Here is a 13330-nt window from a genome sequence, read left to right as displayed (position 1 = left end):
GATTTTGTTTAGTATTGTAACCACTTGTTTCCACCACTCTACTTTGTTTCTAGTTAAATCTTAATTCTTACTTAAATAAATGATTTTCTGTTTTATTATAAGTGCTCACAAGTGCTGCGTGGTTTACAGGAACAGTGGTTTAAGGTAAAACTGGCAAGCTACACTACATCTTGGGGTGCAGAGGATCTGGAATTTCTGAGAGTAGCCAGTGTTGGGCTGGATATCACAGGGGAATGACTCAAAGGGATTCAAAGATTGGGGTGTACCTGTTGTTAACCTGCAAGGCAAAGGAAGGGCTGGCATAAGCCCACCTTGAGTGGCTGAAATGGCAGTAGCAGTAGCAGTGTCAGGGAGCTAATACCCAGCTAGCCCAAGAAAGACTCCCTCTCACTGGAGGCAGAGGGTAACAAGGGGATTCTCGGTTTTGGGTACCTTGAAAACAGGCAGTCTTTCCCAAATCCTTTCATCAGGCAGGGAGATAGGCAACTTTTTTTTATTTGGGAAGGACTACAGTTAAAAGTAATAGTTGTTGAAAATTATTTTCACATTACCTAATTGTTGTAGCAGGGACGGTCCATGGATAACTCAGTTTGTTCTCGTCAGCCTAGCAGGGAACAGTCTGTGATGGCCTCAGCTGCTTGAAGTCCCTATCTTTTCCCCCAGGATACCAGCTGGTTCTTGGTAACTGGGCCTGGGTTGAAGTTCTTTCCTGCAGCAGGCTCTGGCTCCTTTCTTCCCTGGCTGGGAAATAGCTCAGCAAGCAGGGTCACCTCTTCTTGGGAGGTGAGATCTGTGCATCTGGGTGGGGCTCACCATCTGTGCTTCTCCCACTCTTTTTCAGCTAGGCTGACTGTTTCCCCCATTTCACAAAATTACTGATACTCTTTCTGTCTCTGTGCATGAGGACTTCTGATTCTCTCTCTCGGAGGAAACCAGAGATAGGTCCAGCCAGCTGACTCTCCTCTGGGGCTGACTCCTAGAGCCTCCTGATTGTCTCTTCACATCTTTCTCCACCCCTGTCAGTATGCTCTTTTCACTAAGAAAGTGGAGAGGCTAGACTGTGATTCTTTGGCTGTCCTTTTGTAGCCTGTGACCCAAGTCCCATCAGGCCTGGAGGTCAAATGACCTCAAGCTGCCATCTTATTTCTAGTGTTTTCTTTGTCGTTGTCTCTGGGTGAGAGAGGAACCAAGGGAGTTACATAAGCAAAACAGAAAAGTCATTGTTTTCTATAATAATTAGCAGATCAGGAGTAGGCTGTTCCCATTCTTCTTTCTGCCACATTGTAGTCTGTTCTACAGAGAACATAGTGACTATATAATACCAAGAGGCCAGCTAAATATTTCAGAGTATTGGGGGGGAAGGTTTTGTTTTAGTTTTAGTTTTAGTTTTATTCTGTAATCTTGCACCATTCTTACTAAGTGAGTAGTGATTGAGTCATAGAATCATAGAGGATTAGGGTTGGAAGAGACCTCACGAGGTCATCTAGTCCAATCCCCTGTTCAAAGCAGGACCAATACCAACTAAATCATCCCAGCCAAGGCCTTGTCAAGCCAGGCCTTAAAAACCTCTAAGGATGGAGATTCCACCACCTCCCTAGGTAACCCATTCCAGTGCTTCACCACCCTCCTAGTGAAATAGTGTTTCCTAATATCCAACCTAGACCTCCCCCACTGCAATTTGAGACCATTGCTTCTTGTTCTGTCATCTGCTACCACTGAGAACAGCCGAGGTCCATCCTCTTTGGAACCCCCCCTTAAGGTAGTTGAAGGCTGCTATCAAATCCCCCCTGACTCTTCTCTTCTGCAGACTAAATAACTCCAGTTCCCTCAGCCTCTCCTTGTAAGTCATGTGCCCCAGCCCCCTGATCATTTTTGTTGCCCTCCACTGGACTCTCTCCATTTGTCCACATCCCTTCTGTAGTTTGGGGACCAAAACTGGGCGCAGTACTCCAGGTGTGGCCTCACCAGTGTCGAATAGAGGGGAATAATCACTTCCCTCGATCTGCTGGCAATGCTCCTACTAATACAGCCCAATATGCCATTGACCTTTTTGGCAATGAGGGCACAGTGCTGACTTATATCCAGCTTCTCGTCCACTGTAATCCCCAGGTCCTTTTTTGCAGAACTGCTGCTTAGCCAGTCGATCCCCAGCCTATAGCGGTGCATAGGATTCTTCCGTCCTAAGTGCAGGAATCTGCACTTGTCCTTGTTGAACCTCATCAGCAGGAGCGCCGCCAGCTGCGGAAGGTCCTGCCCCGAAATGCCGCCCCCCCCTTGATTGTGCCAGGACTTCCAATTCTTCCTGCTTGTTTCTCAGGCTTCTTGCATTCATGTACATGCACCTAAGATAACTAGCCGATTGCCCTACTTTCTCAGTATGAATCAGGAGGCTTCCCGTCTTGTACCCTCCTCCTTGTGTTTCCTCCCGGTATCCCACTCCCCCACTTACCTCTGGGCTTAGGTCACCATTCCCCTGCGAACCTAGTTTAAAGCCCTCCTCACTAGGTTAGCAAGCCTGCCTGTGAAGATGCTCTTCCCTCTCTTCGTTAGGTGGCTCCCATCTCTTCAGCATCGCATGGTCGAAGAATCCAAAGCCCTCTCTCCAACACCACCTGCGTAACCACGCATTCACCTCCACAATTTGACGGTCCCTACCTGGGCCTTTTCCTTCAACAGGGAGGATGGACGAGAACACGACTTGCGCCTCAAATTCCTTTATCCTTCTTCCCAGAGCCACATAGTCTGCAGTGATCCGCTCAAGGTCATTCTTGGCAGTATCATTGGTGCCCACGTGGAGAAGTAGGAAGGGGTAGTGGTCCGAGGTCTTGATCAGTCTGTCTCTGTCACATCCTGGATTCTAGCTCCAGGCAAGCAGCACACTTCTTGAGTCTCCCGGTCTGGTCGGCAGATGGATGACTCCGTCCCCCTTAGGAGGGAGTCCCTGACCACCATCACCCATCTCCTCCTCTTGGGAGTGGCGGTCATGGAACCCCCATCCCTAGGACAATGCATCACATGCCTTCCGGCTGATGGGGTCTCCTTCTGATACCTTCCCTCAGAGGTCTCTTCCAAATCCTTCTCCGCACTAATACCTGTGCAGAGAGTCTGAAAACAGTTTCGCACCTCCATCTGCATTGAGAGTACATAGGTTCTCTTCTTTCTTCCTCTGGCGGTCACATGCTGCCAATAGTCTTCCCTGCTCTGCACTGCACTCTCTGAATCTTCAGCATGTTTTCCTTCCAGAACCAAACCCTGACTTCTATCCAGAAAATCTTCATTTTTTTGATGCAACGCAGGGTTGATACATGGCTCTCTAGTCCTCTAACCTTCTCTTCCAATATGCAGACCAGCTTGCACTTCATACAGACGAAGGCACTTCTGTCCTCTGGGAGAAAGACAACATGGCACATTCTGAGCAGGTCACAGCAACTGATCGCTCACTATCCATGTCTTCCTTCTAAGAAGCCCCACAGACATTGAATGTACTGCTCACAGGATCCTGAAAGGCAAAAACATTCTGTGCAAACTCCCTGCAGGTGAACTCCCAGGCAAACTCCCTCTATTTGCCTGTCCTCTGTTCGTTGAAGTACAAAATAAAAGTCTATTTTAAAGGGGCTAAAGTGAAATCATTTAAAACATGGCTCATTAAAAAGAAGGAAGCTACATTTTCAACAACAAGTTAATCAACTGAGTTATCTCTGCCATCGCCTGCAACTAGAATCAAATGCCAGTTGCCTGATACTGTTAACATTTCTGAGACACCTAACCAATCATGACTTAAATCTTTCCCTGTGTGTAACTTTGGAAGACAAGGCCATTCTTTCAGCTTACCCTGGTTTGGTGACTTTCAGTGGCTCCCTTATTCTGACTCTAGTGACAGTGGGTATGTTGACACTGGAACAAAAGACCCATGGCATGGCTGCAGCTGGCCCGGGTCAGCTGACTCAGGTTTGAGGGGATCAGGCTATGGGGCTGTAAAATTCCTGGGTAGATGTTTGGGCCTGGGCTGGTGCTCAAGCTTTCAAACAGTCTCGATTCTCTAATTGGAAAAAGTATTGAGACAAGTGTTACTAGGAAATAGTTGATATTCTTCAAAGACCACAGAGAATGTTGGTGACATATTAAGTTTTCAGTACTCTTGGAAAAAAGACAAGAACTCTGAAATATTGAAAATACTTTGGAATATGTTATCTTGCAAGACAAAGATTTTCATTTGAAATACTCCCTTCAGTGGAGAGGTGAACTACAACTTTATTAAATTTCTTTGTTTGCAGGAAAAATATGCTCTTTATGTTTCAAAGTGGCTGAAAAAGAGTCAAGACAAATTCAGAAGTCCAGTTATTGAAAGTGAGATAATCATGGCAATTAAAATTGTAAGGAATATTTCTGAGAACATTTTTGGGAAGTGGTATATGATAATGATAGATGAAACAGTCTTCTCCAACAAAGAGCAAGGAGTTTTGTGTGATATGTAGATGATGACATGGATGTTTATGAAGTGTTCATTCTTTCAGCTTACCCTGGTTTGGTGACTTTCAGTGGCTCCCTTATTCTGATTCTAGTGACAGTGGGTATGTTGACACTGGAATAAAAGACCCGTGGCATGGCTGCAGCTGGCCCAGGTCAGCTGACTCAGGTTTGAGGGAATCAGGCTATGGGACTGTAAAATTCCTGGGTAGATGTTTGGGCCTGGGCTGGTGCTCAAGCTTTCAAACAGTCTCGATTCTCTAATTGGAAAAAGTATTGAGACTTGTCGGCAAGTTAAAGAAGTATGGGCTGGATGAATGGACTATAAGGTGGATAGAAAGCTGGCTAGATCGTCGGGCTTAACGGGTAGTGATCAATGACTCCATGTCTAGCTGGCAGCCGGTATCAAGCGGAGTGCCCCAAGGGTCGGTCCTGGGGCTGGTTTTGTTCAATATTTTCATTAATGATCTGGAGGATGGCGTGGACTGCACCCTCAGCAAGTTTGCAGATGACACTAAACTGGGAGGAGTGGTAGATATGCTGGAGGGTAGGGATAGGATACAGAGGGAACTAAACAATTAGAGGATTGGGCCAAAAGAAATCTGATGAGGTTCAACAAGGACAAGTGCAGAGTCCTGCACTTAGATCGGAAGAATCCCATGCACTGCTACAGACTAGGGACCGAATGGTTAGGCAGCAGTTCTGCAGAAAAGGACCTAGGGGTTACAGTGGACGAGAAGCTGGATATGAGTCGACAGTGTGCCCTTGTTGCCAAGAAGGCTAACGGCATTTTGGGCTGTATAAGTAGGGGCATTGCCAGCAGATCGAGGGACGTGATCATTCCCCTCTATTTGGCATTGGTGAGTACCGTGTCCAGTTTTGGGCCCCACGCTACAAGAAGTATGTGGAAAAATTGGAAAGAGTCCAGTGGAGGGCAACAAAAATGATTAGGGAGCTGGAGCATATGATTTATGAGGAGAGGCTGAGGGAACTGGGATTATTTAGTCTGCAGAAGAAAAGAACGAGGAGGGATTTGATAGCTGCTTTCAACTACCTGAAAGGGGGTTCCAAAGAGGATGGATCTAGACTGTTCTCAGTGGTAGCAGATGACAGAACAAGGAGCAATGGTCTCAAGTTGCAGTGTGGGAGGTTTAGGTTGGATATTAGGAAAAACTTTTTCACTAGGAGGGTGGTGAATCACTGGAATGGGTTACCTAGGGAGGTGGTGGAATCTCCTTCCGTAGAGGTTTTTAAGGTCAGGCTTGACAAAGTCCTGGCTGGGATGATTTAGTTGGGGATTGGTCCTGCTTTGAGCAGGGGGTTGGACTAGATGACCTCCTGAGGTCCCTTCCAACCCTAATATTCTATGATTCTATGATTGTACAATGCAGTTGGTTCACTAGCGTAGGTAATCGTATCAATAATTAAAGATATATTATTGCATCTAATCCTGAGGATCAACAACTGTCATGGAAAATACTATGATGGCGCTGCTGACAGGCTTAGTTCAGGTGTAGCAACCAGATTGCAACAGGTGAAACTAGCAGTTTTTGTTCAAATGCCTGTCCCTATGTGTGTTCCTTCATGTACTTCATGTGCCTGAGACTGGAAGATTCATGCTAGTAGTGTTCATTGGTCTGTGTCTGCGCTGTTCCTGTCCTCTTGCACCAAATCAAAAGTATAAGGGGCAGTGTGGACTGATTGTTTCTCCAATTCTTTTCTGCCACCACATAGTCTGAGACAGAGCCTACAATGTCCATAGATTTGATCCTTCTACTTGATTCTGTAAATATTGTATATATAAAGTTCTGTTAGATAGTTATTAATTTACTCAATATAGTTAGTTAGGACTTGGGAGTTTGCCTCCCTGCTCCTGATTTCGGGTTTGGAATATGCCTTGGATTTCATGCTTCAAAAATTGCGTCTTCTGCCCTCAAGCTGCCTTGGTCAGTGACGACGGTCAGAGGTGCCTGTACTGCCTCAGAGAAGTGCACATCTCCGCCAAGTGCAGTATGTGCTGCTCCTTCCCCAGCCAAACTTACCAGGTACAGGAATTCAAACTGAAGAGGAATCTGATACAGTGTGTAATGAGGGCTCAGTCATATCCAGGCTAGGAGACCACCCCTCCCTTATTCTCGTCAGAAGCTTAAAAAAACATGCCTCCTAGCACCATTACTTTGGACACAGGGATGAGTAAGAATAGAGCCAAGGACTCTTTTTCTCAGGGAAGGCATTCTCAAAAGTCTAGAAAGACGTGCCCCTTGAAGTCCACCTCTAAGAGGAGTGCTTCTTCCCCAACACTTCCTGTATTGCGTGACTCTTTGCACCCTGTCCCAGGAGGTTCAGAAACTCTGAAGAGTCGCTGCACCAATTTGCAGGCTCCAAAAACTAAGGGTGCTTCAGCTCCAGCGCTGTTTGCAACAGCTGGTTTGTCATCAGTAACGAACAACGACTGCCATTGTGAGGCCAGTACCAGCAAAGCACAGAGAGTCCCTTGAACTGATGGTACCTTCATGCTCACATAGTGAAGTTTTGACTTCCAAGGGATTTCATACACTGGCTCTGTCAATATGGGGAGAAACTAACCGAGGAGAGGTATATGACAACAGAGTATCCTCCCAGATCTGCAGTCTCTCATCTTATTGGATCTTATTGTATCTGGTCCTATCTAGGGAGGTTCTGACACCATCAGTCCATGAGCAGTATAAAGGGAGAAGCTGGTCTCCAGTCTGTCTACCAATAGGGGCATTGCAGCACCTACCATACTGCTGGCACCACCATTAGAATTGAACCCTACATTCTCCTCTTCAAGACAATTCAACATTGAGGAGGGACTGACATCATCTCCACAACAGAAGGTGAGCCCAGATAGAGGATTGAGAATCTCCTGGGCTCCCCCACGACCTATGCTACGGGGACCGCCTCAACCCATGTTGGATTCTTCTCACTGGCCTTACTGGGGATGTGGGACCCATACATGCAGTATTCAGAAGTGGTACAGTCCTATCAAGAATCACACTATCCTTTCTCCACCAAGAGACCAATCTGGCCTGCTCAGGAGCCTGTGGAGGATTCAGCAGTTCTGCTGGTTCTGCCAAGAATATCATCTTCATCTCCTAACAAGGCAGTTGCCCTGGTCTCACTGTCTCTGCTGGATGATCACAAGCAGATCCTGGAGCTGTTAAGGAGGGTTGCTGATATACTCCAGATTCCTCTGAAGGAAGTCCAAGAGACATCCCACAAACTCCTGGACATTTTACAGAATGCAGTGTGTCATACGGTGGTGCTCTCCGTCATATCCTATAGTGGCGAAAGTAGTGAAATATTCCAGCAACATGCGCAGCTATTCCTCAGAGGGCAGAAAAGAGGTACTTTGTTCCAAGTGAGGAAGCAGAATTTTTATTCACGCATCTTGCCCTGAATTTCCTGGTTGTTCAGGCTGCTCCAGAAAGGAGTAGGCAACAAGACACCCCTTCAGATAAGGCGGCTAAATGCTTGGACCTCCTAGGGAAAAAAGTGTTTACATCTTCCAGTCTGCAATTCCGAATAGCCAGTTATCAGGCACTACTTGTGAAGTATGATTTCATCAACTACTGCAAGTTTTTGGAATTCAGAGACAAGTTCCTTCAGGAAGACAAAGTGCAATTCCAAACCCTCCAACTTGCTGCCTGTTAATTTCATTTGGTGACCCCTAGTTCTTGAAGATAAACATCAATGACGTAGAGTTCACAGTTAATGTATCTGATGTGGTTTTCATAAATAAACTACAAAGAACACGATCAGCCCTATCCCAGAGAGAAAAATCAACTTTTCCTGTCCTGGCAAAGCAAAATTTCCTATCTCTGTGTGCACTGATCATTAAGGGAAAGATGAACAATAAGACTTGCATGGCAGAATTGTGGAATTAGCACCAGAAAAATCCTCACTCATCAAGTTAGCAGGCTAGTGATTGACCTCTTTGTATCTGGAAACAGCAATAAAGTGACCTGTATCCTCTTCAGGAAAGGTCAAGATGTGATGTGGGGAATGACTTCTCACAAAGTTGGGCAATGTTTCTTCCATATGCCTCCCTGCCTTTTCCACTGCTTTCCAGGACTATACAAAAGATAAATACTTTTTATGCCTTTCTGACTGAAGAGGTCTGGACTCTCAGGCAGGATTAACTTAGCATTGGACCTTTGGATGTTTCTGTCTCACAGAGGAGGTCTGCTATTGCAAAAGTCAATCATCCATAGTATAAAAACCAATCCTTATCCTGGTCCAGACAGGTTCAAAATGGATATTTGTGTGAAGTGATTTTCAAAAGAAGTCAATGAATAGAACTTATTCTACTGGCTGGTGCAAAGTCCATAGTTTAACTAATATGTTAAGTATAGCCTTGACATAGTCCAGGAGGTGTTAATGTGGCCTTAATAGGCAAAGAGGTTAAGCCTTTGTAGTATAATGTCTTCAGCATGTTCAAGAAAAGGAAGTTTTGTACAAATCCCAACTTTAAATGCTTCCTTAGGGCACCAACCTTTATTCCAGCCCCACAAGCTCATAAATAAATAGGTCAGAATCTAAATTCACTCTAAGCTGCGCGGCCGGGTGGCCACCCAGCAGGCTATCAAGTGCTGTGCACTTCAGGTGTCCCTCCCCCCACTGCTGTGCTGCTCCTGCCCTCTGCCTTGGAGCCCATGCCCAGCTGCTACCGGGAGCCTCCTGCTTGCTGTGCAGATCAGGGAAGAGAGGGGGCGCTGATGTCAGGGTGTCCCCCTGCCCCTGTACCCCATCTCCACAAAGCGGGGGTGGGACGTAACAGGGTTCAGGACAGGGCTCAGGATGGAGGGAGCTTGCTGGCAGCTGTTGCTATGTCTGAACAAGCAGGCTTCAGACTGCTGAGTGCCAATCTACGTAAAAGGGCAGCGTACTTAAAGGGGCAGTGTGTGTCTCTCTCTGTCACACATTTGCACTGTTGGCATGCAGAATCCAACTTCAGAAGATTATTTTATCTTGGGAAATACTGAACTTACTGAGCTACTGTTCTCATTTTTCTTAGGTAGCTCATCGGTAGTTATTTATTAGATTGGTGGTGACAGGGACCCTCTTCATCCTAGTTTTAAGAATAGTTTCTACTCCATTTTCTGGTCAGGCTTTCAGAATTATACAGAGGGGACTGGAGAATATCTTATAATTCCATCACTACTTTGTTTTGGTAAAGGACTTCTATTGTTGTTATACTCTGTCTGAAATTTCATCCAGATTAGGAAACGATCAATGATCAAGGTCACCTGACCTTGACCAGCTATATTGAGCTAAAAGTTGTTGACCTTGTGTGTACAGTAAAGGTTGGGGTTAGGTAAAATTTGTTAGCTAATTCCAACTTCCTTTCCTAATCTAGACAGACCCTTAGAAGATATGTAAATGGTATCCCCTAAGACCAACTCCAGCACTGCCATGTTGCTGCCTACTCGCTCATATTTCTCTTTTGCAGTCTAATCATTTCACCATTTCTACGTTATCATACAGTTGCCTTGAGGAACCAAGAGTTTCAATAGCACTGCTGAACCTTGTGCTTTTTTATAATTGTACCACACTATGCTGTTACTTTGCTGACGATTTGGCTTTTTATTGTATTTTATTTCAGTATGAAATTTTAAAAAATAACCTTCTATCTTTTGGGACATATAATGAAACAGTTAGGATGGTGGAAGCTTGATTTGAAATGTTGGAAATTTGCAAGAGATTACAAGCCACAAGGCAGATTTTTAATGTATGGTCCCATTAAAAAAAACAATTTATATGTACTGTCCTGTCACCTTTTTTTAAAATTAACTATATAATTTGTTCATTCAGTGGCTATTTTCACTTTTAACAATTTTATTTTTATATATTTTAGGAGCTAAATATAGAAAATATGCTGGCCACTCAGCACATGTAACTAATGTACATTGGTCACATGATTTTCAGTGGGTGTTAAGTACAGGAGGTGCTGATCACTCTGTTTTTCAGTGGAGATTTATTCCAGAAAGTGTAACAAATGGAATCATTGAAACAGCATCCCAAGGTAAAAATTACCATTTCTGAAAATTTGTTTATGATATTTACTTTGTTATTTTTATTTCATAAAAATCAAAGAAATATGTAGCACTGACGCAGAAGGTTGTGTTGGATGAAGAGAAAAATATTTTTCATATTAATCTCTGGAATGCCACACATCCAGCATGCACAGGGCCTTTTGCTCTCCTGTAGATTAATTAGAGTTGATAGACTAGTGTATGGACCAGGCAAAGTCCACTTAAATAATCCTTTTGCAGGATTCAAAGAATATATCTGGGAAGAAAGCAGGGATATTTTCAACACACATCAAATATAAGAAACTTATAAGAGGGAGAGATGTACTAGATCAGAGTCAGTTTTCAAAATTGGACACCTGAATTGTGTACACAAATCCTAATTGTGCATGAAAAAGGCACTTAGCTGTGTAAATGCCATTTTGTGTGTCTATGTGCAAATATGCATACGAATATGTGAGATTTGTGTGTACAATTTAAATGGTCATATTTTAAAATTGCACCTGTAATATACATTGTGCCTGTAATATTCAACAGAAGCATATACATTACATAATGTCAACTGCTAAATATTGGATTTCCCTGCAGGAAATCTTTCACATTGTCTCAGGCCCTGCAGAAATTAACTGATTTTTTCCATGTGATATAACACATTATTTCAAGCAAGTAGAGGGATCACACATCATGCAATATTTCAGGATGACCATATAATTTTTGCATGTCATCACTATAAAAGGTAGTTACAGATAAGCTATAGTCCCAGTTGCGTGAATTGCAGTAATCATTATTAGGGCTGTCAAGCGATTAAAAAAATTCATCGCGATTAATTGTGCGATTAAAAAAATGAATAGTGATTAATCGCACTGTTAAACAATAATAGAAGACAATTTATTTAAATATTTTTGGATGTTTTCTACATTTTCAAATATATTGATTTCAATTAGAACACAGAATACAAAGTGTACAATGCTCACTTTATTTTTGATTACAAGTATTTACACTGTAAAAAAACAAAAGAAATAGTATTTTTCAATTCACCTAATACAAGTACTGTAGTGCGATCTCTTTATCATGAAAGTTGAACTTAAAAATGTGGAATTATTTATAAAAAAAACCTGCATTCAAAAATAAAACAATGTAAAATTTTAGAGCCTGCAAGTCCACTCAGTCCTACTTCTTGTTAAGCCAGTCACTCAGACAAACAAGTTTATTTACATTTGCAGGAGATAATGCTGCCCGCTTCTTGTTTACAATGTCACCTGAAAGTGAGAACAGGCATTCTCATGGCACATTTGTAGCTTTCTTCGCAAGATATTTACATGCCAGATGTGCTAAAGATTCATATGTCCCTTCATGCTTCAACCACCATTCTAGGGGACATGCGTCCATGCTCATGATGGCTCGATAACAATCCAAAGCAGTGTGGACCAACACAAGTTCATTTTCATTATCTGAGTCAGATGCCACCAGCAGAAGGTTGATTTTCTTTTTTGTTGGTTTGGGTTCTGTAGTTCACGCATCGCAGTGTTGCTCTTTTAAGACTTCTGAAAGTATGCTCCACACCTCGTACCTCTCAGATTTAGTACCTTCTTTGCGTTTTGTGAAATCTGCAGAGAAAGTGTTCTTAAAATGAACAACATATGCTGGGTCATCATCCGAGCCTGCTGTAACATGTAATATATGGCAGAATGCGGGTAAAACAGAGCCGGGGACTTACAATTCTCCCCCAAGGAGAATAACGCATTATTTTTTAACGAGTGTCATCAGCATGGAAGCATGTCCTCTGGAATGGTGGCCAAAGCATGAAGGGGCATACGAATGTTTAATGTATCTGGCACGTAAGTACCTTGCAATGCCGGCTACAAAAGTGCCATGCAAATGCCTGTTCTCACTTTCTGGTGACACTGTAAATAAGAAGTGGGCAGCATTATCTTCTGTAATTGTAAACATACTTGTTTGTCTTAGCGATTGGCTGAACAAGAAGTAGGACTGAGTGGACTTGTAGGCTCTGAAGCTTTAAATTGTTTTGTTTTTGAGTGCAGTTATGTAGCAAAAAAAATCTACATTTGTAAGTTGCACTTTCATGACCAAGAAATTGCACTACAGTACTTGTATAAGGTGAATTGAAAAATACTGTTTCTTTTGTTTATAATTTTTATAGTGCAAATATTTGTAATCAAAAATAATATACACTTTGATTTCAATTACAAGATAGAATACAATAGATATGAAAATATAGAAAAACATCCAAAATATGTAATATATTTCAATTGGTATTCTATTGTTTAACAGTGCGATTAAAACTGTGATTAATCACGATTAATTTTTTTAATCACGATTAATTTTTTTTAGTTAATCGCGTGAGTTAACTGTGATTAATCGACAGCCCTAATCGTTATTCAGGTTTTTACAATAGAGACCTTGGCATTGAAGTGTGAGAATTATCTGTATTTGCCTTTGTGATACAAAACCAGAAATGTTCATCAAGTCCATAGAACGTTTGCAAACACTTTAAAGCTTCTGAAGGTTTTGCATTAATTCCTGGTAGTCTAAAAATTTGTGAAAATGTGACATAATATTCTATTCTGACTAGATAATAACTGTTACATGTGGATTAATTTTTATGCAGAGGGTGGTATTGATTCATACAGTGAAGAATCAGATTCTGATTTATCTGATGTGCCAGAGCTAGATTCAGATATTGAGCAGGAAGCTCAAATCAACTATGATCGCCAAGTGAGTAAAAATGAATTTACAGATGTAAACTCAGCTGCCTAATAATCCACTATAACTTTTCAGTAAAGCCAGTT

The 13330-nt window shown here is 42.7% G+C and overlaps 1 protein-coding gene across 2 annotated transcripts in view; it reads left to right on the top strand.

Annotated features, from left to right (window-relative positions):
• EML6 (EMAP like 6) overlaps positions 1-13330 on the top strand; it is a 321992-nt gene that overhangs the window by 183533 nt on the left and 125129 nt on the right. For both annotated transcript variants that reach the window (XM_024215452.2, XM_026653192.2), the window contains exons 11-12: positions 10346-10513; positions 13150-13256. In XM_024215452.2, coding sequence (XP_024071220.1) covers positions 10346-10513; positions 13150-13256 — 275 coding nt within the window. The remainder of the gene's footprint in view (positions 1-10345; positions 10514-13149; positions 13257-13330) is intronic.

The sequence above is a fragment of the Terrapene carolina genome, unplaced genomic scaffold (genome assembly GCF_002925995.2).
Source record: "Terrapene carolina triunguis isolate 2854851 unplaced genomic scaffold, T_m_triunguis-2.0 Scaffold132, whole genome shotgun sequence".
NCBI classification, from domain to species: Eukaryota; Metazoa; Chordata; order Testudines; family Emydidae; genus Terrapene; species Terrapene triunguis.
Note: the sequence above shows the minus strand (reverse complement) of the source record. Positions and strands in the feature narration are given on the sequence as shown.